Raw genomic sequence first — 27,551 nt, 5'->3', positions numbered from 1 at the left:
TTGTTGGGTTGTCACCAATTGCATGCCACAGCACAACAGATTTAGTTCTTCTTGGCTGTAATTTCAGTTGCAATGAGTTACCTTCCGAAAGGAGCACAGCTAAATGCAACTACTCTGTTGAGGGGGTGATGAAGGGAGCAGTACCTACTAGAGCTCTTTAAGGCACAAACTACAGAAACTCCGAAGTTCCCACAGAGCCAGTCTCTCTGGATAACATTTGAGGGCTATTCCTCCTCTCTAAACCTTGGTCTTCCCTTCCTGCCAAATTAATATGAAAAAGAAATCCACTTCTAATTGGAAATCCAAAACTATTTTTAAACCAGAAGACACAGCTCCTAGGAAAGCAAGTCTGTGTGCAATTTTAAATACCACCTTCCTGGGACTTAAGAGGTGCAGCAGAGAAGAAAAGGCACCAGTGACAAATTTAGGCTTTCAAGAATTATCACAATTCATGTTTTGGAGATATTTCAGCAGGGATTGCCCAGCTCTGCCTGCAGCAGGGCAGCATGGGGAGCCACACTGCAGAGACACACGAGTGGGAAAACCCACTCCACGGAGGTCATGGGACTGCAGCCACTTACACAAAAAGCAGTTCTTCCCCTGCCACTTCCACGCAGCACCAACAGCCCTTCAGCTGCTACACAGAATGACAGTGAAATTAAATTTGTTGTGTTTTTTTTTTAAATGAAATTCACCTATAAATAACTAGTGTCTGAAAGTCTTTTGAGCTTTATATAAAACCATTATCTATTACTGTACACAACTCTTAGGTTGTTTAATTAAACATATGAAAAATATTATATGTCAACTTATTTCTGGGATGCTCTTTACCATTATTTGTCATATTGTTTCAGTTACACTTTGCATATTTAAAGGTGCATTATGCACTTCTGAAAACCCAGAGAAGACTACGAGGGAATTAGTACGGATGTTCATCTGTACTACTGAGTGCTGAGTTTGGCACTTTATTGTAACAATATTCATCCAGCTCAGGAACTGCTAGTACACTTCCCTCCAAGAGAAAACGGGGTCATACTACTGTTCTTCAAAATAATATAACATTTATTATTGAATAATATTTTTAAATCTTCTGTAACTATCATCCTTTGATTGACTGCAACCCTTTCATTTGCTTACAAGAGGCCAAATTCACACACAGCACAAGTTGATTGAAATCAATAGGATCGCCCCTGTTGCTCCCAGCCCAACAGTAATTCCAGCATTAGCATGAGCAACCTGAAAGCCAGCACAGGCTAGTCCAGTTTAACTTCTCTGAGAAGTCAGAGAAACTATACGCATTGTTTATGTAACTATACAGTTAATACAGTTTCCAGGACTCATCTACTGAAGCCAGCAGGGATGCTCCAACTCACTAGGCTGGAGATGAGACTTTCTGGCTTGCAGCTAGATCCTTCTCTGGCTAACAGCAAAAATAATCCTGGAGGAGGGATAAAGCAAGGAACACACACAGAGGCCTTACCTTATATTTCTTGTTCCTTGCATTCATTAAACTGTCAATGGTGTGGAAACTAGTTTCATAACCTCAAGAAGGGGACACCTTTTGTCCCCATTGTAGTATTAAAATGTAGATCAATATGATAATATGAAAACAGTAAACTCCCCAGTAGCAAGAAGTGGTTCTCAGTTCTCTTAGTAATCAAATATTATTTCCAGCATTCTAACTAGAGAAAAAGAAATGTAAGTAGCGATTTGTCAGTCTATTTATCAAACCAAGTGCTGCACCTTTCCCACACATTTTACGTTAGAAAGTGTATGACATGTAAGGTTCTACGGTTCTGTTTTAATTCAGGGATGAAAACATTTATAGATATGAACATTTTCTTATTAACTTCTCTTCCTAAAGGATTATGGTTGTTCAAATCAATTCCTAGCCATCCTACAGAGGTTACAACCTTCAATAACTGAATCGGATATTGTATTGGCTGTTGTGTTGATTATGCTACAAGTTCCAATTTCTACAAGAGCACTGAAATGCTGAGATAAAGGGATGTTAACTTTATTTAATTAGCTATCTGCCATTGTTATCAAAATGGAAGGTTGGTATCTGACTCAAATTAACACTTTGGATCAGGAAACAAGACAGATGACATCTTCTGAGAAGGATCCTGGAAACTCTCTAGAATCATTTCAGTTATTTTAAAGCTGCTCAGGACAAACAGGACTACATTAGAAAGAGCAAAAGTCACCGACAGTCAATGAAGTGCTGCTATGAAAATGCTATTTCAATCACACTTGGGTTCTTTCTCATTTTCAGTTGTTAACATCCTTGCCACTTTTGTCAAGCAGTCTCTCCTAGCAGCACTGAATTTTAACTGCACATAATTTTAAAACACAACATGAGATAGGACTGAGCACATACTACGGGTTTATTGTGCCAGCTAGCAACAGATCGGGCCCTTGTGCCAAGGCATCACCTCTCTGCTCTCTGCAGAAAAGGAATAACTAGTTAAACGCAAGCTGGATTTAAGAACTGCCTGCCATCCCTCTACCTCGGAAATGTTACATCTCTGAATTGAGGGTTGTTTATGATTTATCTCAAAAAGAGACAAAAAGGCAAGGTGAAACCTCAGAGGTCCTGAAAGCATTTTAACTGTGGCTTACACAAACTAAAGCCACGTATATCAACTTTGCAACTGCCCAGAGGATAAAGTATCCAAATGAAGTCCTCAAAGGACACCCACTGTCTCACTCCCCAAATTACATTTGTATAGAGTGGCCAAAGTAATTTATCCAATAACCATACCACCCTGCCACTTCATGGTTTCTTACTGTTAGGGCTACAGAAACGTGCTTATTCCTTTCCCAAGAACTTACTGGTCTTGACCGGATTTCTTTGGCGTAGAGAGGTTTCAAGAATTCTGAATCTCCTTCGAGCTTTAGACCCTTTTCTGTGATTCTCAGGTTCCCCATTCCATCCTAAAACAGACAAAAAAGAAACAACCCCATTAGTTAAAATTACTAAATTCACCAGGATGCCAATAGCTGATTTTTTTTTTCCATAGAGGATAACATGTAAAGCACTGGGAGACACTAGAGAATGCAATTACTTGTGTTACCCTTTTAGCTCTGTTTCTGTGAAAATAAAATTCTATTCAGAACAATCTTCAGTGCCCCCCAGTAAACCATTTACACAGATGAAAGATGTTCTTTTAAGCTAGTCGTCTCTACTCAAAGAGACACAGCGATGCTCTGTGTTAACAGGGAACTATTCACTGGAATATTCACTGGCTGCCTGTATATTCATATACTTTCTCATTCATAGCAAATCTGTATAAAAACTATGTGATTAATTCTACTGAACGCCATATAGAGAATATGTGATTAATTCCACTGAACCAACAAAGTAAAGTTTTGCTTTGTAGGAGTATTGCAATAAAATGCGGTAGGGAACTTGACCCCTGTTATTTGGGGAAATCTCTGCAAAACATGGACTCTTTGGTGGGATTTCTTTAGGGCTATTGGACCTTACAGCAGAAAGATGTGGAAACCTGTTGATTAGTTTCCAGTCTCAGTCTTTCCTGCGCTTTCGATATTGTTAAGATGCTACACAGCTTTATTGGAATATACATTTATGCAAATATTTGCTCTGGGAGAAGCAATGATACAACAGGAATATCTTTCCAACAGACTGCTCTCCTGTCTTGGGATAACTCCTGCCTTTTCTCTCCCACAATGATCAGCGCAGGATTGGAGCCCTCGCTCTGTTCCTTGCACAGCCCAAGCACATCCCAGCAACCTGAACCTCTACAACTAAATGTCTGGGTCTCCTGAGTCATTCTTGTGCCCTTCAAACAACCATTGCAAAGTCCATCGGCCAGGCATTAAGTGACTCATGTGACATGTGTTTCTGCCCTCTCCTCATTCGGATTTCATAGTTGCGCTATCAGTCCCCACCCTCTCCCCAGCCCTCCCAGGCTCCCCAATATCCACCGCTCCCTGTGCTTCCACAGCAAAAATCTTCTTGACAAATGGCATGAAGTGTTGGCTGCAGGTCTCCAGCAGATGACTGTAAATAGTCCCTTTTCTTTAGAAATTGCTTAGTTATGTGTGTCCAAGATGTAACGAAACATCTGACAAACTATAATAGCAAATAAAATAGATGTCAAAATTTTATATGAGTTTTTCTTACAGTTTTTATGCAATAAGACAGGTATATGGATACATTGGCTTAGACCAGAATTTGACCAAACTATATTTCACCTTTAACTTGTGAAAGTCGTAACTTTTACTAAGATGAGGGATTTAGGTTCATTTAGGCTATAATTGCTTAGAAAGGGGCGTGTGTGTGTAAGAAACATGGTGTGGATAGGGAATTGCACAGGTGAATGTATAATCAAAACCACATCAAATGCAAAATATTATTTCTAAGATTCAGGGTGATTGTCAAAGTCTGCAAGTATTGAGGTAAGTTGGGTCTTTTCTGAGAAAAAGATGGTCTGAAGAATACCTTTTAGCATAAATTTGACTGACATCACTAGGATTTGAGACTAACGCTAGCAAAAGCTATGTCTCCACATGTATAAATTAAGATTGGGAAATGACCAAGAGTTGGGTAGTCATGAACTGCCATGACAATCCTCAAACATACTCCTTAAGGAATCTTTCCACCTGTTTTTTTTTCCCTGTTTCTCCAGGCTAGAGAAGAAGGATGATGCTATACGATGCCTCAAGGCCTCCAGGATAAGGCAGGATACAAAAATCACAAGACCTACAATAGCTGGAGCTCAGACTGCAGAGGACATTGCAATGACGGACACACACATCAGCACTTCCACGCAACAGGATTCATGTTAGTGAGAGAGACGTTGAAACCAAGGGTCATGCACAACACAGGATGGCAGAAGTAGTTATTTGGAGGAATTACTGATCTATAAATATGGACATGCCATACTGACTCCATAGCATCTCATTATGCAATTTAGGGATTCATTGAGAGGGACTGGGCTGCCTCCTCAAGTGCTGCTAGGCATGTCCTTAAACACTGAAGTCCAAAGCAAAAGAGCCACCTCAGCGCCTAACTCACAGCTGTTTCAGGGATTTTAGAGGAAAGGGGTATGTACTTGGGTAGAAGCCCTAAAAGATCAAGAGAAGACCAGGAAAATCCAGGAAAACCACATGTACTTGGACATACATCTTGCAAAAAATAAACCACATATGTCCACTTCTCTTCCTCCCATTGCACGTGCACCTCCCGCACCACAAGAGGAATCACTGTCACTAAAGGTGAATGGCTAAGCCAAACAGAGTTGTATGAACTATTGCCAAAAGACATGAATTTGGAGGGATAAAAATCAAAGACGTAGCATGGCTCAGCAGTGACACTGGTCACTTGCCAGAGGTTCTCCCGTTCCAAGAAGTATCATTCCCAGGGTGTACCCTGCCAAGTAAATACTTTTCTTGCCAGAGCATGGTGTCTTATGAACAAAGGCAGGCTTAGGAGCGCTGGGTGATAAAATGACCACTGTCATCTCATTTTGAAATGAAAGCTGTAAGCAAACTTTAAACAGAGACATATGCCGAAAATGCTATTGATTATTGAAGGGAGGAGAGCGAGAGATGGGTCATAAAGTGCCGTTTGCTACATTCCTTGTCCTGGGTGTAAAATATTGGCTTATCAATTCTGGGTTGGTGGTGGCACAGAAGGGGTTCATTTATCTCAAGCAAAAGAATGAAGGAAAACGAGTGAAATATGATTATGCACCAAAGAGCCCAGATTAAATTTTGATAGTGGTAGTCTTTGCAATTTGAGTGAGCAGGAATTATTATAGCTATCCACAGACCCTCACATGTTTTGTGCTGCTAAAAAAACTACAATTTTTTTCCCAAAATAGATATTTCGGTAAGTTTACAAGCCCTGAGGGCTTTCACATTTCAGGGTCTTCTCTGGTTTAATTATGAAAAGTAGCAGGTTGTGCGAGCTGGTATATGCCACATATAGCTGCAAGAACGACCACTTCTGTGGATACGCAACCCTGACCCCTTGCAGGGCTTGCTCCTGAGCTGAAGTGAGGCAATACTTTACCAGTAACATGGACCAATGGATAAAGGGACCTCTCAAGTCACCAGTGACGCTATGGGAAACCAGCAATTTCGATGGCTCATGACTATGTTCTATCCTAAATAGTGATACGGATCCAGCATTCTACTCTGCTCCTCTCTTGCATGTTTCTCTTCCTTTCTCTCCTTTACCCCCTCCTTTACCTTTACCACTTTACCCAAGTGTCCCACACAGGATTTTTATATACAAAACCCATACATATGGGACATTCAGCTCACAGCTAGCAGGTCCTGTACATCCCAAAAGAGGTATCAGGCCTATGGGACAATGTACTACCACCAAAACATCAAGAACACATCAGATTTATATCATGTAAGTAGGTGTACATGGGTTTTCTCCACTGGGTTGGAGAAAAAGAGGCACTTCCCCATGTTATTCTTCTCAGCCTTTGATCCTTCTCAACCTCTGATCCCTGTGGCTGCCAAAACTAATAAAAGCTGCACCCACCAGACATTATCTCTTGACTTCCCTGGTGCTTGGGGGATCAGGATGCAATGTTTAGCACTGATTCTTACCACAATTAACTCTCTGCTTCTTATGTTTCTCATCATTAAAGATGACAGCTTTTGATAGTGACAGTCTGGGTCACCAGGTGAAAAAACAAGCAAAGGTTGCAATCTCAGTTTAAAGTTAACAAGTATCCTCGCCTCTTATAGTAAAATCATTATTAAATCATATTAATGTATTGTTTCCCATTAGGAAAAAAGTAAGCAGCTTGCAGAATTATACAGAGATCCCCAAATAACTGTATGAAAGACTACCTCACATGTTGTTTTGGATAAAGCATCTTCATCCTCCCTAAATTATATGGTTTAATAACAAATAAGTGTCATACTCTGCTACAGTGAATATATATGAAAGTTCCTATGAAATTTCATGGACCATGACTTATAAAATGTAGCAGAAAGTTGCCCAGAGTGACAAAGACCATGAGTTTTTATTAAACATTGTGTCTATGATTGGTATGTATCCTTATCTGCCACTCTATTGCTTATGAATAAGGAAAAAACCCCCAGTATTGATTATTTGATACACCAACATCTGACAATCTTTGCTTCTCCCCTTTTTATTAGCAGACTCCTCAGCAGAGAGTGAATGACACTATTGTGCAGGCACAAGCCAGCTTTGTGGGAGCTTCCCAGAGGCAAGTTCCAAACAGGAGGCACAGAGTTGGGAGCTTTCCATTACCACCTGCTTTGAATTATTTGGCTTTTTGGTAGGGCATGGTGAAAACTTTCATATAAATTTTATCATCTACGCTCCCTCTCTTTTTATGCAATGCCTTGTAAGGGGCAGGCATAAAAATCTGTGTGCATTGCTGACTGCTCTGTGTTAAAAGAGGACGGCAATGGTAAAATCCTGAATAACATAAATGTCATTTTGGTGATGCTGAATGAGAAAGGATTTTTTTTTAGTAGCTTGAGAAGCAACTCAGTTTTATGACCAATTACAAATGATGGTGTCAGTGTTAGGGGAAGAGCCCAGTATTGCTGCTAACTGATCACCAAGGCTCCTCTCTGCCATTTGGTTAGCAATGTGGTTATACATGTGGGTAAAGCCTAGCTGTTTTTTTGTTTTCCTTTTTAACAGTTGTGGGTTACTTTGGTTTTGGGTTTTTTTGTTGTTGTTTTTGGGTTTTTTTTGTTCGTTTGGTTGGTTTTTTTGTATGGCTGGTAGCAGGGAGATTCAGGTAATAGTATAAGAAAAAACAGCCAACCTAACCAGAGACATGTAATTGCTGTGGTAAATACCTGGAAGTGGTGTTAGCCACACCAATCTGGACTGCTTACACATAGGAACAGGGGTAATTTTCAGTGGCGTCTGCCATCCATGGGCAGCTTTATTAGATGAGGCTGCGCTCGCACCACAGCTTAACCCAGTCAAGCACCAGGGCGGTGGTAACACACATTGACTGTGGCCCTTCGTGCCAGGATGCTTTGTTCTTTACAAACAATAAATTCAGCCTCACGCTCCTCTGTTCTCCTAGCATTTCTGAACATAAAGGCAAATTTGCTGTTTACTGAGGTCTTTCTAGGGATTTTAGGGACACGGGTGATGGGGAACACAGAGAGCTCCAGCTGTCTGCTGGCCACAACCAGCACCAGTGGCTGTTTCCCCATGCTTTTTCCTCCACCTCCATCCCTTTTCTGTTTTCAGGAGAAAAAACTGTTGGCAAGGTTTGTCTCTGCACGGCAGGTAAGCATTTACTTTTTTACTAGGAATAAACTGAAGTTATGTTTGGCAATGTCCTTTGGGAGAGAATTATCTTTGGAGACTGCTCATGTCAGATGGCTGAAACACCTGATTATCGTTGCTTGTATTATTGATTGCTGTGCTCTGCATCGCTTCCAGATATGTGCAAGTTATTACACAGCTCAATAGATCCAAAGTTAGGGAAAAAAAAAAAAAGGCAAATGCAAGTGACCTGTTTTTTATTTCCCTTACTGGGAAGATTTCTGTGCTGCCGTTCTACCTCTGACTTGACATTAAGTGTTTCCAGATTCCACAGATTTAAGGAAGGTCTGTACAGATACACATCATTGCCAGTTCTTCACAGCCTCAAACACCTACTTGCTCTAATAGGATTTGCCTTCCCTCCTTCTCCTCATTTTCTTCAGTTAATTTGTCATCTCAATAAAGATCCCAGTATCCAGCTGTGGATCAGCAGCAATATTTTCCTATGGAAGCCAGGAGAGCCTAAACACTTCCCAGCAGCACCAGTCCCATAAAGTTAAAGCTGGTTACACAGCACAGTCCAGAGCAACATACACTCCAAGGTAAGGAGACAATGTGTGACAGCTTCTTCCTCTGACATAAGACCTTGTTTTGAGACTTCACGTATGGACTCAGGTTTGTGAGGACAGTAGAGAAAAACAAGCCAAAATACTGTTACACAGCATATATGATAATATCCCTGTATGCACAGATATGTACTATGCTTTGAATTGCACCATAGGTCTCATGTCCACAGCTGGCATTCGTCTCCCTCTTTTTCTGCCTGCTTATTGACCCCAGATGTCCCTGTTGGATGTCTTAGTGGTAGTGTTTTCATTTAAAGGTGATAGGCATAGCATAGGATAGCTGTGCTGAGACATCAGTGGGTGAAGGAAGGTGACCCCAAGCACCTTGCATCACTGCAAGACAGTATATATGCCCTCTCCAGGGAAGGAGGGAGACACAGATGAAGCACAGCTAAAATCTTTGCAGCTTACTGGTGCACTAAACCAACATTATAAATTGCAAGACTAGAAAGCAGCTAACTCCAGAAGGCTCCCTCCAGAAGCTCCTGACCGTCTGTGACAAGACACCTCTATATAATCTCTGACGCTGCGGTAATCAGTCACAGGGAGACACGGAGTTGAGTAAGAAGAGACCAGCTGTGGGAGTCAACCACTGGAAAATGACCTCTAGAAGCTGCCGTTAAAGTTGTATGAGCTATGTAGGCACTTTCAGTTCCTTCCACAGGTGTGAAGTCATTTCTGATAGCTACAGAGAAGTCAGGCGGGTGCTAACTTACAAAGGAATTACGTGCAAGTGGAGGAAACTGCCTGCAGACCATTATGATTAATGTAAAATTCAGCCCAATCCAAGCCTATGCAAAGCTCAGAGCTCTTCTTTTCCAGTGGGGACTGCTGTTTTTGTGAGTTCCTCTGCACGACTGCAGAAAAAGAGGCAGAAGATGAGAAGAGGGGATACAACAAGGGGAGCACAAGAACTGAGAGGACATCTCACAGTTACAGCAATGAGCTGTGATGCAGAAAATCTCGACCTCATTCCCATCAGACTCACATGCCAGGATGGCGTTAGGGACATCTTCCATGTGCACATTCCCATAGTGCCTTTCCCCTCTATGTGTTCCTTCCACACTGACTGAGTGCTCACCAGAGCCAATGCCATTTATTATGAAGATTATTCAAAGAGCCCTATGAAGAGCCTGTCATTGAAAGCAAAAGAAATTTATGCGTTGGCTTTAGTGGAAGTTAAGGAGAAAAGTCTTAAGCAGCAGGAAGAACAGGATCAAATGTGGTTTTCCAATTACTGTTTCAAACAGGTTATAACTGACCAAAGCAACTAAATCGCATGCCTTGAAACAGTTCCAAACTAGAGCTGGAGTAATTTCTAAACAAATCGTTCAGCCAGAGCTTGAAGAAAGCTCAGTTCTGGATTTACTGCATATTGCTGAACTACTTTGGGAGGGAGGTATTGCTTTTCAAAGCAAACTGCTAGTGAGTTTACTCAAAGTATGATCATGTGTGGCACAACAAAACCAAGATTTCTAAGAAATGAGCCACCCCATTTGAGAGTACATTTTTGCAGGGAAGAAGATTAGCAGACCTTTTGGGGAAATGATTATGAATGCCAACATTGTTACTACAACACAACCATCACATGCAGAATTCCTCTCTAGGGTAATAACTTCCCTTCCCATTGGTACAGCAGGGAAGAGATCAAAATTTGGCTTTCACGCCTCCCAACTCCCTGTTGTGGAGCACTTTGGCACTGAAGCATTACAAAATGAGCCACGCTCTCTTGAGCGTTTTTCTGCTTTTTTGCTCCAACACAAATAGTAAGGTTTCACATCTTATCAACATACATTCCAAATGTGTCTCTTGAATTCTCCATCTTTTTTAGTCTAGCTCATTACCATAATTATGCTAACTAGAAGGGAAAAGTCCCATCCTGCAGAAATTTGTGCACACTCAGAAGTGGAAAAAAGATTCTTATACTTGTAGGAACAAGTGTTCTTATAATGCAGCAATTTAATAATAAAATGAGCCCATAAATTCACTGTACAGTTCAAGGAGTTTCAGAAAAAACAGGTTTTATAAATTCTGGTCTAATACTCCTGAATTATGATTGTCAATCCCCAAATGAAGTAAAGAATAAACACTTTTTTAAACTACAAGGATCTTGGACACAACATCCTCTGTGGCATCGCTCCTCCAAGTCATACCAAGGCTGAATTGAACTCACTCTTCATATTGTTGGAAGAAGCTTCCAGGGAGAAGGAGGATTTTTTTTTTTTCCTTTCTCTATCTTAGTGGATCCAGAACACAATTCTGTACTTACACTCTGAAGTAAGATTTTTTTCTGACTAATCGAGTATGTAGCAATTCCCCTTGACCAGGAACGAAGCTGGCAGATTAAGGCCTGACAGTGTGAAAAGAAAAGTACCAGGTGTCACGCAGCTTTTCTGAAGGTGAGCTCTTGAAAATGGGGCCAATTATTGGGTCATTTTTGTCTGATGTGAACGTGCCAAGCCAAATCGGGGCACTAATTAGAGCACAATACCAGGTCCGTTCAAAGAAATAAGGCTCGCGCAAACATGCTCTGGTTTCAGACCCCTGTTCGAGATCCACGCCGACACTCAAGATATCAGAAATACAAGCACAGGTGGGGAGAGACCCAGCAGGGCTGTGGCCACTCTCGCAAGTCCCATCTATAAGGCACATTTGACGAACCCACCTCAGCAGACTGATTTACAGGCTACGGGGGAACTCGGCAGAGGTGCCTGTTGCACTGACCTTCTCAAAAACCACCACACCTGCATTATATACTGGCTGCTATGGCAACATCAGCCTCCGAAGGCAGGATAATCATGATGCGAATCCATATTTTCAGTTGCTTCATTTACTCTCCTCCACTATTATCTCCTCTATTTCCAAAAGCCAGGAGAAAACAGGGTGGATGGGGAGGAATATTTTCAGTGCACCTCAATTAATCACTTCTGAGCCCAGATTCAGCTAATATTAGGCATTTAACTGAGGAGCCTGCATTTGGAAGATAATGACCCCGTGCTACCTCTGCAGTCGGCGGAGAGAAAATGGCAAAGGAGTCCACCTAGCACCCAAAGCACTCCCTGCAAGTGCTTCCCACCTGCTGCAGAGCTCCTCCAAGGTGACTTAAGCATCTTTTCTGGTTGCCTATAGATAACTGGCATAAACCTAGACCTCGGTAGTGTGCAACAGGATTCAAAGAGAAAATAAATGGGTTGCCAGGCAAAACAATAAACAGATATCATGAAATAAAATATACTTCAAAAATGTGATTCCAACTATACCAACATACAGTGGCTTCAGGGATTATTTTAATGATTTTTTTTTTTTTTTTTAATCAAGACTCATACTTTCAATACGAGATGAGAGATTGGGCACATTCAACTTATTTGCACAGGTAGGTAAAAAGAAATTTCCTTTACAATCAAATACTCTGTGTTAAGAGGAATCCATAGTCCCCTTGTTAAGAAGCTGCCCTCATGGCTAAGGAACCACCACAGAATTTTTATAGCTGTATTTGTCACAAAAATATATGATTTTGCTATTCCACTATCAGAATATACTGAAAAATAATTTAAACTGTCTTCCAGACTTATCTACAGTGTGTATATGACATTGTTGTTAGCAAGGGAGGCTCTGGGGACAGCAAAGAAATGAGAGAACTGAAAGCGCTGCTCCCAAAGAGGCTGAAATAAGTATATTGCTTCTATTGCTTTTTGAACAATTGCCAGCAAATAATTATTCATAGAGGAAAATATATGGGTATGTTTAGGGTCCCTTGCCACCGCAAATGGTGGGCAAAGAATGAGATCGGATCTGTGAGTGCATCTACTGATTTCAAATAGCTCCACCAATTTACACCCACCTGGTATCTGGCCCTAGAGCAAGGAGGTAGGAAACGGAGGGCTTCTGCAAAACGCCTGGGGCTGTTAGGCTGTAGCGACAGTCTTTCAGGCAGAGTGGGCGCAGGAGGCCACAGCATGTGGAGGAAACCCCAGCATGCACCCACCGTGCCTTGTCGGGGGGGATGGATGCACTGCCAAAAGCAACCAAGCCCCCATGCCTTGCCCTGATGCTCCGTGATGGGCTGCAACTGCAGGAGTTTCATTATTTGTCATCATTTACTCCTCCCCAAACTCTCAATCCCAAAGTATTTAGCATCAGAACTAACATACAGCCATCTAACACGCCTTATACACGCTCTCACATCTGTGCGTGGCACACGCTATACTGCATGCGTGCTCACACACATGAACACCCTCTTAGGGGAAACTGAGGCACAAAGTCAGGCATTCACCAACAGTCACACGAGAAAGTTGCGTTAAAGGAAGAGCTCCCAAAGTTTCTCTCCAGCACTTTGTTGTGTCACAGCACTGCAGCTAAGAAACTATACATATCCTGCTCCTAAGAAACAACAGGTTAATTTTAGCAACTTTCAAATGCCAACAATTCAGACTTCAGATACTCTCTCTCCTCCCTGTGGTTTGCATCCCTCTGCCTCCTTGCCAGAAGATGCATTATGCTTAATGCCCCCTGTCTTCTTCACAACTTTTTAGTGTACATACAAAAGAGGTTACTAGAATAAAAATAATGATCATTACGCAGCAAGGGAAGGAACTAGGAGCTTGCTAGTCATCAACCCAAGTCCAGAAGTATCCTGCAAGACGGCGCTTCCTGATACTTTCCAAAATTATCATCATGGTAGTTTATACTTCTTGAGCTGCGAAGTAACTGGAAAACATTGAGATAATTTTCCTACTATTTACTTTGTGAGGAAAATAAAGGCAAAATAGCATTTTTTCTTACCCAGAACTCATGCGTGGGGTGTTTTTAATTTCAAATTATTTATTGAGTGGGTGCTTACTGAGTCATAGGGGACTTCTGCCAGATGCAAAGAGATTCTCTTGGAAGTCAGGAGTACAATATTATGCACTTGAAAATCAGGCACTTATGGGAAATAGCCAAGAATCACATGCAAAAATATACAACTGGCATCGGCAAACTACAACAGAGCAAGACACAGCAACTTTTTTAAAATACTTTTTTAAACAGAGAGTCTTAAAGTCACAGGAAAGTGATTGCTCCTACTGTGCTTTGGCCTTTAGAGAACATAGCTCTTCATTACAGAAATATGCCTTATTTGGGGATATTAGCATTTCTTCCTTCTTCTGCTCCTTTTTAAAACATGACACCAGCAGGAACAAATTAATAACTCACATTCTGCATACTTATTTATCTGCCGTGTGTAACGTCATCTCAGCTTCTTTAATTCTTTTCACTAGCACCGAGTTCATCTGAATAATGAAATCTTTCAAAAAATAAATACTAAGTGTCTCAGATCCGGATTTCCTTTACTGTGAAACACATTTGAACCTTCTGCCAGGCTACGTGCATTTCAGATGTGAGCTGCTCCTGGGCACGATTTTGCAGCAACACCAGCATGAGTAAGCAGTGATGCCCGCTCCCTCCAGCCTGGCAGAACGAGCAAGGGTGAGCAGAGCCCGTGATGCTGTCAATTTAAACACGTTCTATTCTCCAGTGGGTGTCTGCAAGGTTTGGCAGAAGCCCCTGGTTATGCTCCCTAGGAACTTTCCAAAGTAAATAAAGAAACAAGTCACAGGAGGGGGATGCAGCTCTCACCAGGAGCAGCTGCCTCGTCCCACGGGGCAGCCCTGACCGGTGCTCAGCACGCTTGCATGCAGATAGCAGCACGCGGGGAGATGGTAGACAGGATCAAGCTACGTTAAAATAATGTTAAAATAACGAACTCGGTGAAATGTTTTCGATCAGCGAGCGCTGCTGGTTCGAACTGCACCGCTATGCTCCTCCACGCAGCCTTCTGCAGGCAGAACAGGGCTGGCTCAAAGGCAGCAAGAGGCGACTCAGCTCTCCATCGTGGTCCGGACAGAGCTCTGAGGGCAACCTAGACTTTTCTTACAGCTTTTTGGCCATTTTGGCAGCCTGTGCTTGTTACTGCCTGGATAAGCCTTTTCCTTCTGAAAGAAGAACCACCGGGGGATAATGACACATAATTGCTAACTGTTGCACTTGGTTAGGGACCAAAAACGCTCGAGAAGGAATTTTTATCCCTTAAAAGAACACAAAGCATAGAGCAAAAAATGCCAAGCCTAACATTTGTATTTCCTTTTGGCTGTCCTTCGGCTGAGCATCCAGAGCCTGCCTTCAGACTGCCTGAAGCCACGAGATCTCTTTCCCTCTCTGCACTGAGGCTCCGTATCAGCATCTTTGCCTGGGACGTGGCTGTGACAATGGGGTAGGAGCTCTGCAGCGCTGCCACCTCCTCCCCTTCCCATCCACCTAAATCCTAAACAAGATTTCTCTCTCTTGTTTTGGCTTTCATCACTGACCTACTTGACAACTTCAGTGAATTTAATCTCAAATCACTCAGGGATATAGGGCAAAAAATATTTTTTCCCAGGCTACAGATAAAGAATGTAGTTTCAGGGAGCTTAAATGGCTCAACAGGACATTTTGGTGACCAGAGGAAATTTAGAAGCTTATGATAAATTTGGGATATTAATGTAAGAATAAAGTCATACTGCTAGAAGCAATATCTTATTGACAAAACTGCTAGAAAGTTGCAAAGGTAATAAACAAGGAATTGAGATGGATTACCGGTGATATGCTTTTGAATGCATTACTCAATGCCAGCTGTTGGATACCTTGTGAAGTCCTTACATACTTGGGTAAAATACTGGACTTATAAATATCTTTCTCAAATGGGACTATTAATGAGAGTAACTACAGTAAGTGTGGTCAGTGACTTGTTATCGAGGAAGAGGTACTAATACAAGTGTTATAGTTTATTATTCTAATTGGTTATTTCAAGTCTGTCTGTTAACACTATAAGAAATGTATAGTTTATAGCTATGGCTACATATCATGGCTATTTTCTCGCTTGAGAAAAAAATGAGGTTTAAAAAAAAATAAATTCTTTCAGTTAGTGGTGGGGCCTTAAGGACTTTAGCAGTCTTGGCAATCAGTGCAATATACTGTGTATTTCCAGGAAATCCTTGAAAAATATCTAAAATTTCTAACTCGGAAAATGGGATCAGCTCACAAGAATACACTCCTATGGGATGTTTGCTGCTTAATCAAACAATTTCTGAATTATGAAATGTCTGACAAAAATTTCTTACTTTAATTAGTGTTCCAAGCTTCTGTAGGCTGTAGGAGACTTTCCTTAGAAAACCATGTTGATTCCTCAAATGCTTAAACATTATGTCATAGTGTTTATTTCCAACATTGTTACCAAATGCAAACAGCAAACGCTGCAGATCAAAATGTTGCGAGACTTGGTCAGAAGTCCTAGAATTTGTTAAAATACAAGACATTGCCTAAGTACAGGATATTTCTATTAAATGAAAAACTATTTAAGTATTTGCTAGTGGTCAGCAATATCTTTTCCAAAATAAAAAAGAAAAAAACCCCACAGTTCTTAAGAAGTAGCAGTGGAAGTCTTTGCAACTTTAAAGACTTCATTTAAGACTAAGCTTGAAAAGATCTGTTTGGGAGCTGAAAATCCTTTGTATGTAATTTAAGGATAGTTTGAGTTATTTTGGGCAGAATTTTAATTTCTGTGAAATGATGAAAGAACTAAAGGAATATCTCGAAAGGCAGATTCAACTGAAGGAAAACAAACATTAAAACACTAATTATATAGACACAGGGAGCATTTCTGGTACTCAAAAAAGTAAACAGGAAGAAAATTGGGATTCAGCCGCAAACTCATTTACAACCAGTATTTTCAAAGCCTATTGATGTGTCTGGGGCCAATATTTAATAGAAATATTGAAATTTACAGTAAAGCTATGGAAAGCCAAAAATAAAATCAGACTCAAACCCATCTCTCATTCAGCATTTCTCTGATCTCAATATTTTCATTTTGTCTCAGCTTGGTCACCTCTTTCTATTCCTTGGCAGCTCTGCACTGCTTCTACAATACAGGTGTACCACACATCTGCCATGAAGCTGTGCAATGAGTTTGTTAAAGTCCTGCTAAAGGTTTGTGTTTCTTTTCTTTCTCTTCTCAATCACTATCATGGGGGAAGAAAATCTTATGTAAGTGAAGATAATAATAGCTTCGCTTGTTAAACATCAGACTAAGTATTTCTGGAGAAGCGATGGAAAGTAACATCAGTAAATAGAGAAAATAGCAGGGTATAAAATTCTGAATAGTCATTAATTTGTCTCTTTCAAGACAGCTCCCATGAATGACGTGCAGGTAACTGAAATGGAACACATTAATTGCGTTTGCAGAATTTAGTTCAGAGCCTTCACCTTTGCCAATTTTAAACAGTCTGAAGTACCAAGAGTGTGCCAAAGAGGACCCAAGTCACCTTCAATAAAACTCTTTGTCACCTGTGAACTGCTTTGTTTACTGTGACATGAAAGAGGACCTTCTGCTAATTTATTTTTCTTTCCACCATAATTCATGGCTCCAGATGATCAGAGTCCAAACCTCTTTTGGCTGGAATTGGCCACGGAAGCTCTGCAGAGGCGTTGAATGGTGTGTGCCCAAGCCGGTCCTCTTGTGGGCCACAGGCACACCTGCCCCACGGCCACACGGGGCTCTCCGGCTCTCCAGGATGAATTTGGAGGACACGTCCCAAGGGCCTGGGCAAAGGGCACTGGAGGGAGGGATGGGGCCAGGCGACGGGTGGGAAGGGTGACACTGTTGTTCCAACGCGTGCGTTGAGCTCAACAGCGCTCAGCACCTGCAAACCCCCCGTTTTACTCCAGACCTCACCTGCAGACCACACGGGCAGCCTCGCCGAGCCTTGCCGAGGGAGCGCGCTCCTCCAAACCCAGCACGGGGACGCCTGCACGGCACTGCCCACGGCCACACGGAGACACCTGAGGTGCGGGAGCTGGCAGGGGCAGCACTAAAACTCCGTTAGCGCAACACTTCACTGAGCTCTAAATAAGTGACCTTGTGGCTCCCTACACAAAACTGCATTGCACAGTACAAATCTACCCATACGAGCCTTCAGCTATTTCATTTCCCACAGGTCTCTTGTCATCGGTTCATTACATGCAGTCCTTTTCCGGTGAAACTACATTTTACTTAAAAAGGGCTATGAAGAATAAATGTAACCGTAGTTGAACAAACAAGTCAGGTCTGTGGGTGTACCAAACTTTTAGAGGAATTTTGCAGCAGTTTCTCGTTTACACTGAATGAACTGAACTCCGCTTTGCTATATAGTTAAAAGTAATTGCTTTGCCTGCATAGCAACTAATTTTTAATGATTCCTTTTTCTGCTGAATCTTATGCTGTTTTTTTTTTTTTTTCTAAAGAATATCTTGTGCGTTCGAGTAAGGCAGAGATTCCTAAATCACTGAAAAATACAATTTTGTTTACTTAACTTTTGGATAACGCAAATAACTTACTTGTACATTTGCTTTTTAAATTCTCCTCTGGCTATTGACTTTGTACATTATTAGTCTCTTGTTAAGCTCACTATAAATCTTTCAAAAGGAGTCACTTAAATCTGTAAGCTCTCCATGCTTTGGCTTCTAGCTGTATTTGGGACTGTGTTCAAATACTCGTGTTCTTCGAGTTCCAAGAAACATCTTATCTGTCCCTAGAATCACTCAAGGAATTTTGGCGTAAAACCGCTGTTTCTTTTCTGAACAGACAGAAAACATTTGACAACCAGGTTCTCTTTCATCTGATAAATGCAGACCCTTACTCACTGGTTAATGGCCACGTGCGGTCAAGTATTCACCTCTGCAACAAGCTGACACCATGCAAAAGGGGAGCGTGTGCATGGCATTGCTGAAATGGGCTTTCTCCTCCGTATTGTCTGAAATTTTGATGAAAGCCAGTCTCCATATAAGTTCAATTAGTTCACTAATGTAACGTGTATTCCACTTCACAGACTTCAAACTCCTGTTTATTGCTCACATTGTTTTAAAGACCTGTAGTTAACAAAAGCTTGTGCCATGGTTAATAGAGGTAATATCTTTAATTTCCTTAGCCATGAAACATCAACAGCTGTCCCAGGATTATCTACAGAGTGTCTTTCAGTTGGAATGGGAGTAGAGATGAATGCCTATTAATTCAAGTTAATTAACGGCCTTATATTTTCTAGTGTGGACATTCAGTAGATGCTTGTTCAGCAAAACAAACAGGCGTGTGCTTAATTGTGGTTCATTCCGGGCTGATCCATTAACTGTTGTGTGTCTTCCCAAGAATGCTCATTCATTAACTCAAGTTAATTGCTGTTCAATTACCTTGAGTTATAGTATGTCCCTAAACACTAGTGCAGACAGACCCCCTAGAGATTTCATGTACTTCAACTGTTAATTAAGCCATACCGCGTATTGTTGGTAACTGATTACATCTAGTTTTGAAATAATAACTTCACAGTTACGCTTAAATTGTTTCCTATTAGGATTTTTTTCAAATCTCCTATATAGGTAATTGGAGTGGTAACATTTCTTCCTTGCAATAAAGCACACTTGCATTAATATTATTATTACTGCACTTGGCCAAAGATGTTCCCTGCCATCATTTTTTTATATAACCCATTTGTTTAGATGGAAAGAACAGCTTGTATTTGACTTGATTATTTCAGAATGACACTTACATGACGGCAGTTGTTTTGTAAATTTTAGGGTTCTTTCTCTTCATTTTCAAATGTTTTTAAGATTTTTGCCCAGTCTTTTTGTAGAAATTTCAAAAAGGTTCCTTACCATTTCATATATTTTTATTTTTTGGCTCCTGCTAACAGAAAGACAGCATGACCAAAGCCTTTCTTTTCACAAACTTCAGCAATTCTGATAAACAATAGCTAGGAACAATTGACAAAGATCTCAGACGATCATCACAGCAAGAAACTAAAGCTTTTCAATAGTCAAGCACACCAGTGAACGAGTAATACTCTGGCCTCCCTCTGCAACATTGAAATGTATTTAAAAGAATTAAAGTGATCAATACCTTCACAGTATTTAAAAAGAAGACAGAAGTTAAGGCAATGACCTTAGGGTGCAACTTTATTAAAAAAAACCTAATGTAAAATTATTTTTTTAAATTTAACATAATCCCCACATTAAGGATAAAAGAATTAGTCAGAGCTAAGACTGAAGATGAAGCTGTAGCAATAAATGTTTTTAAAACTGGTCAATGCCATTTGAATATATTTCTACTCAATATGTCCTCCTGACACTATTGGAGCCCCTCCTGGGCACTTAAATCAGATGAATGAAGAATAATTGGGAACTCTTAAAGTTGTTATACAAGTGGCACTCTAAAGCTTCTCCTGATGTGAGCTAGGGATGTGAGGAGGGAATCCCACCCCAGCAGCTCCCCATCTAACAATCACCCCATGAAAAGCTCTTTGCCCCAGAGGAGAATTTTATCATACTATCAACAAAGTAAAGATATCATACGCACCCATTTGCTCCAACTATTCTTTAGTCCATGCCAAGAGAGAAGCTTTGCAAATTTTGCAAACTTGTCAAAGTTCTAAACTTTTTAAAAAATGAAACTGGGTTTTGGATGTGTATGTGTGGAAGCCTACCCAAGTTCTGCCAGAGCAGCATGCAGGGCTCCTGGTTATGATACTTGTCAATCCGACAAAGAAAACCATCCTGGTTTTGGTCGTCTTTGTGTCATTGGGCAGTAGGCGGAGGTGGCCCTATCAGCTCTGGATGCACCTCTACATGGCAATGGTTGCCTGATGGGCAACAGGAAGGGAAGAGACAGAAGGAAAACAAGTGAAGGATAAAGAAAGCGTTGGAATAGGCAGTTTTGCTAGGTGTATATTTAAAACAAAACATATATAACAGCAGCAGATTGCTTTGTTTCTGAATCACAGAATCAGAAGATCAGTTGCTCTGTTAGCACTCATTAAACCATGCAAAAATGAACTATTTGCTTACACTCACTTGAGTGACAGAAATCACAAGCAATACACGGCTCTTCCCTTCCCTGGGCCACACTGCAGAAAGCTATAGAGAAGTGGGGCAGGGCTACAGCAACGGGATGAAGACACTCAGGCTGGAGATATGATCCTGCACGCTGCAGAAGGGACTCTAGCCCCTACGAGTTCCTCTGCCTTCCTTGCAGGGCATTGCTCCGTAGTGAGCACACAGAGACGCTGCACTGAGCTCCGGGGGCTGGAGCAGTCCTGATTCGGAGAGCTGGGATGAGCATCAGTCATCAAGGCCGTGTTTTATCGCTTACACCTGCTGACTTCCCGATGCCATTGATCCTAGGACTCCCTTTAAGCCAACACACTTTCTTCCCCCCTTCCTCCTGCCCAGTACAATAATGAATTATGGCACCTCCAGTGCCAAGCGGAAAAGCCAAGCCAAGGAGAGGCCACAACAGGGCTGTGCTGAGCTGCATAGCATATGGTTAGCACTATTAAAGCAGCCAAAAAGCGATAGCTACTCGCAGGGAATTTCACACAAGACTCCCATCAGGATCAGCTCTTGCCAATCTCTAATATCGGCATAATAGAAGGGGAAAATTTCCAAGTTGTACATGGCCAACAAGCACCCTCTCCGCTCCATGACAGCACCTTGGGAAGCAGGTGCTAAATGACACCTGTCTTCTGAAAATCTTTTCAGTGTGTCCGATCCTCTAAAAAAGAAAGGAAAACCCAATCCCCTTTGTCAGAGCCCCAAAGCCATGCAGTACACATCTTCCCCCCAGTGCAGAAGACCTCGCCGTGCAGTTCCTAGGGGAAATAACTTTCATTAACTTTCCCCAAGTGAGACACTGGGGTTTGTCCCAATAACACAGATTCAGCTCTCACATGCAACATATGGCATGTAGATCAATCTGCAAAGCATCAGGAGGTACAGCCAAGTTTACAAAATTACTTAGGTGCCTTTAGCTAAAACTCAAGCAATTAGTTAATATTCCCTTTCTTAAAATGATATGTTTCTTATTAACCTGAAAAGATTTCCAGAGATGACTAGGACTTGGCACTTGAAATGTGGAGGCTGCAAACGCAAAACATCCAGAGGATCTGGATTTTTTAAAACAGACTAATACCCGCTGTCTGAAAACCAGGCCCTCATAAAATGCCTAAGGTTGATCAGGTAGAACCACATACCATGATTGGTTCGAAACATCTGTATTTTTCACTATATGAAGCAAGAATCCAGTCTGGATTCCTTCAGACATCTCTCCAGGACTGCTTTCCCACATGTCCCAATTACATGGGCTCTGTTAACACCTCATGGTACAGCTGCATGATAATTTATTCATAAGCATTTTAAAAAACAATTCTACATTTCCAAACAAAGTCACGGATGCTGCTGATTCATTTACCCCAAATTAAAAAGCTTCATCTTCATTTCTCTCTCCCACATTTAACTTTCAGCATTTTAATTGTTTCTTCCTTCATTGTTAGATCAATATCAATCATCGTCTTCAGTTACCAGAACTTGCATGTTCCTGAAAATTATGTTAAATTTAGATGCTAATGAAAACTGTTTACACTGTTTAACCACAGAAATGAAACCTCTATTACAAACCATAAAAACTGTTAGTTATAACAAGAAACCTTAATTTCTACCTCAATCTCCTTTCTACCATCTGCTGCCCTACAAGACCCATCCCAGAAACCATGGACTAAACAAACAAACAAACAAACCATAAAAAGGATAATTGTTAACTTTGCTTCACAACACAACAAACATTAAAAGAATTAAAATAGTCCCATTAACCATTACACTGAAAATTATGTTATAAAGCAAACTAATCCATGTATGCCAGCACATGCCAATATTCCTTCTCTCCAACTGTCTTCCCAAACAACTAACCAGACATCCTGTACAGAAATATACAGAAATATGTAATTGACCCCTAACACCCACTCAACACTCTCCATCCTCCCAGAAGGAATAAGACAAAAACCTCCCAGCCATTAAAAGAAATACCACAAATGTGCCCTACCATAGCAACTGGTGATGATTATTCTTTCATCTAAAGCACTACACAGTTAATTAGATATAATTATTTTAGATATAATTATTTAAAACATTTATGTTTTAAATATAGAAGTAATATTTGCTCTGGCCAATTCCTCAGAAATGGCTATGTGAAACGCTGAGACTGCATCTATGTCTGTCGTTCCCAGATGTTGTTCTCATGGGTCACCATGCGTCTTTGTACAATTACAGACACTATCATGTTCTGGGAAATGCTGCATCAATCAGCATCAGCTTCTCTGTGTGGTGGGATGGAGAGAGCTTAAGGCAGACAGTGGGTTTCAGGATAAGGGCCATATTCAGAATGCACCAAAAAGGTCTAAATCTCCTAACATAAACTGTCATTCACATTTCTAGTATAGAACCAAAATCTAAATTGCATGTGGGGTAAGGAAAGGTTAAAATTATTAAAAAATGCTAATACTGTATTTTAATTATTTTCTGTGCTGCAGTAGCCAAGCAATCTTAGAGAGTCAGCTTTCCTTTTTATTGGATTTAGATGAGATACAATCAGATAAGGTAAGACACTCTGCACTGTATTTTACCTCTTAATGGTTGAAAATCTTTGTTTCTTGCTTTTTCCTGATCTGGCCCCAAAGAACACTCAACACATCTCCATCAGGGTTATAGTATGAACAAAATTGTTCCAGTAGTGACTTGCACATTAGTCATGTCCCAAGGAAGACCAAGCAAAATCAGACAAACACAGCCATGCTACACGGCTGCTAAATAAAGTCCCATGAAGTAAGAAGCTAATGAGCTCATTTGAGCAATAATGTGGTAATGTGGTTTATGCCATCTGGAATGCAGAATAAACATCTCCCTTCACTCTCTGCTTTCTCTCTCTGAATCCTAACTCCCCTTTCCAGCTAATATACACAATGACAGGGAGACAGTTTCGATTCCTGATGTAAATCCACTGATTTCCAGAGACAAAAGCATGATTTGTACCTTTTTTTTAATGAACAAGAAAAGAAAAGAAAGAAATTGTACATAAATATATCATTCTTTTTATAATCTGGACAATTTAGTCAGGAGCTACAGTCTGCCTCTTGACTGAGCTAATTCACTACTTCAGTTATCTTACACACCTTCTTTAATGAATACATGTTCCTTTGATTAAATTAACATTTTTGTCTACCTAATTAGCCTGAAAAACCTGTGCTAAACCAATCTAAAAGTGACTTCATTACTGCTCATTGGTGCATGTTTGCTACCCATCACCGTCAACTCAACAGGCGAAGGATTAGAAGAACATTAACTCTGGCTTATTTGGCTTTCCATAGCAATCGTTGCATTCGGAGTGCGCAGCCAATCCAAGCTTTCAATTGACCCGGTAGGACAGTGACAGATGTTTTAATCATGTGGCTTCATTCATTAGTGTTCATTTGCCTGGTTGGCCAGGTTTGTGGTTCTGAGAGACAGTTGAAACAAAAAATAATTAAACCTAACCAGCTTAATTACCTTTTTACATTCATCCTTCAGCTGGTACAGTTCACAAGTAATGACAAATTGAAAATATAAATAAAAAACAGTTTATCCAGACCAATGAGCTAATAAGTAAGCTCACCAGAAGATGCATCATTGCTTGTCTAGGAACATGAGCACAAGTTGCTTAATAGGTATTTAATGTACATCAGTTAATGAAATCATACCAGAACTAATGAATATATACAATTGGGTAGGCAGCTGCCAGTAAAAAAAAAATTTACTGAAACCATCTTGCTAATTCAGTTTGCAGAGACAATTAGAGAAGGCCGTTGAAGACAATTCAATAGAACCTGCTAATACTGTGACTACTATCAATTATTTGCGAGGTGATATCACGTTACTTTCTTTCCTGACCGTCTTCTCAGATAAACAACGCCCATCCACCTCTAAAATACTGCACGAATAAATTCAAATACATTTCAAAAGAAAATTAAATAAATTTTAAATTCATTGTATTAAAAACCATCTAAACCAGTGACTGAGTGTCCACAACTCAATGAACCTGCCAGGATTGCTCTCATCAGCCATCAGTTCAGATTCCATCTAATGCCGAGGTAAAAGTGTGACTAAAATAAAATTTTTCCTGAATAAGCTCAGGGAAGATATACAGCCTAAATCTGTGGTGATAATTATTGAAGCCTGCACTGTAAATTTGGTATGAGAGGCCTTGGAAAACCTGTGCCAGTGAAGATGCTATAGAACAATATCACAAACTCTCCAGCTGTTTTGACTTTTTGCTTTCACCTGCTTTGTTCTTTCACTATCAGAGACCCTAAAGTCTTGCATCATTAAATGTCATTCTTCAATGAAAATATCTCCTCTTCTATCCTCTGCTTTCATGTTATTTTATGTATGGCATTACATGAAATCCTATATCTGCATGGGGTGAGAGAGTGTCTCTGAGGATTTTTATTAAACGTCTATTTGATTTTTTTCAGCATCACCACAGACTTTTTTTTTTCCCAGTTCCCAGTAGTTGAATCAATATGAGTGAGAACTGAGGCAGAAAGGTTAGAGCATCTTTTTTCAAGACCATCCTTGAATATACTAAGACAGGACGCTCCAGCAAGCGGGAATGGTCTCCCTGGCACGGCCGAGAGCCCACGGCACCGAGGGCCGGGGAGATGAGGCAGAGGCAGCCCGATGGACCCCCCCCAGACATCACCCACCTGCGGCAGATGGGAAAACCAGCACAACGTGCAAGAAATCTGCAGACGGGAAAGCATGGTCCTCCCTCACACCATTTATCCTCCCGACTACCAAAGAACTTAAACTAAAATTCAAGACCTCTGCAGTATAATTTAGCAGACCATAACTACTTTTTTCTGTTAATGATTTTTTAGAAAGCTCTGGATAAATAATAAATATTGGTACATGCATTTTATCCCAGTCATAGTTTGTTCTTAGCTTTTCAAAGAGATTTTTTTCCCCAAAATATCCTGTGGAGACCATTTGGGGTTTGTTTTCGTTTTCAGGCTCTGCTGAACTAAGCATTTGATTCAGAGAAAATAACAGGTTTGAAAGAAAGGCTCTGGGAAACTTAAACATAACAGATGCTTATTTGCAGACATCTGATTTAACTGAACAGAAAACCCCAGTCTAAATCCTGAAAACCATAAATGTCAGCCAGCTAGAACAGAATAATAACCACTTATCGATATGGATGCACCTAGTAGATAACAGAGTTCCTGGATCATAATATTCATATAACTGCTCTCAGTTTGCTTTTTCCGAGCTCTCGAATTACAACTGGCAATACTGTATTTCATTTCTCAGTGCTGCGCATTGGTGGGTCACAGTGAAGGGACTGGTTTGTTACAAGCTGGTAGTTTTCTTCCAGCATCAGGTGTGAACTATTTAGTCCAGAATTAATATCCAAGGAAGCTCATATAGGATATTCCCAGTGGTGTAAATGGCCAACAGCAGCCACCTCTGCGGTTTTCAAAAAAGCCCATCGAATGCAAGCTGACAACTCGCACCTTGTAAATCTAAATCTCTTAATCTTTGAAATTACAGAACGTGGGTGATCAAAGTAAAGTCACAGGCAAAACCACTCTGAAACTTCAAAGCAGCCTGGATTGGGATTTGGCTTTTCTGTGTGTCTGTTATGAGGCAAAACCAACGTTTGCAAAAATTTGGTGAAGATAGCAATCTGAAAATTTAGGACCATTTGAAACAAAAGTCTTAGCACCACAAGTCAACCTGAATGTACAGAGCAGAGAGGACACTGGCATTTTAGTGACAACTGTGAAATTTCAGTTTAGAAATCAGCATCAGGTAAGGCTGTTTAATACTTTCTTGTGCTTTTCTCTTTACCTGGGTAAGGGATAAGATACAGTCCAAATAAGTTGGATGGCATTTCAGCCTTAGTCTGGAAGTTACATTTTGTTCCCTGTGCTCTTGCCCTTTCAAAATCAGGCCCAGATTGCCTTCATAAAACATGAGTCACCTAAACATTAGGTGTACAATCTCAGCAAGGTGCTTAGGTTAACTCTGTAGCCAACGAAAATAGAAAGTAGTCACCGGAGGGTGATTCATCCTGCCCAAGTCAGATGCCTACTGTGGGATGTGCTAAAACAACTCTCTCCTTGGATACCTGAAACTTGGCAAAGGCAATTTCACATCAGATGTGCAATATTCTTGATTCCTTAAGCCAACGGTCTATCGCAGCAGTGTTAACACCAGTGCATTTTCTGTTTGTACTTCTAATTACTTTTCATTACATTTTCAAACTTGTCTGAAACATACGTTGAGAAATTTTGGCAGTTTGATTCCCCCATGATTTCTTAAATTCATGGCTAAAAGCCCAATGCGACATTAATAGATTTTAATTAAATTCATTACGCCGTTAATTCAAAGTGACCCAAGGTAGTCTAGAACACTGTTGTTGATCTCAGTGGGAACTTGGCTCAACATTTTCTGGGCAGATGAGCTGACAGACAAGGAGGTGGCTGCTGAGGTTGACTGGAGATACAGTTTATGTGTTAGGGGCTGCATTTTCAGGTGGTAATATCCTAGAACTACTGTATAATGCACCGTATATATTTCGTTGGGCAATGAAGTGTTCTCCAAGATTTGATGAAAGTATATGGTAGCTTCAGTGAGATTTTATGCAAATCTGTCAAGAGTCAATATGGATGCTGCATCTCTTAAAATAGTCATTGAAAATGGGGAAAAACCTTTTTTATTAAATAGTCCCTGATGTACATGTAAATGTTAAAACTGGGAAAAGA

At 40.7% G+C, this 27,551-nt stretch overlaps 1 protein-coding gene across 13 annotated transcripts in view; it reads right to left on the bottom strand.

Annotated features, from left to right (window-relative positions):
* The window catches only part of SGCD (sarcoglycan delta), a 431,589-nt gene that overhangs the window by 101,225 nt on the left and 302,813 nt on the right, over window positions 1–27,551 (bottom strand). For all 13 annotated transcript variants that reach the window (XR_012654342.1, XM_075057001.1, XM_075056999.1 and 10 more), the window contains one exon: window positions 2,836–2,937. Coding sequence is in view for 12 of the 13 variants with exons in the window: in XM_075057001.1 (XP_074913102.1) it covers window positions 2,836–2,937 (102 nt within the window). In the remaining variant the exon portion in view is untranslated. The remainder of the gene's footprint in view (window positions 1–2,835; window positions 2,938–27,551) is intronic.

This window comes from Buteo buteo, chromosome 24 (assembly GCF_964188355.1).
Source record: "Buteo buteo chromosome 24, bButBut1.hap1.1, whole genome shotgun sequence".
Taxonomy (NCBI): domain Eukaryota; kingdom Metazoa; phylum Chordata; class Aves; order Accipitriformes; family Accipitridae; genus Buteo; species Buteo buteo.
This window is presented reverse-complemented; position numbering and strand designations above follow the sequence as displayed.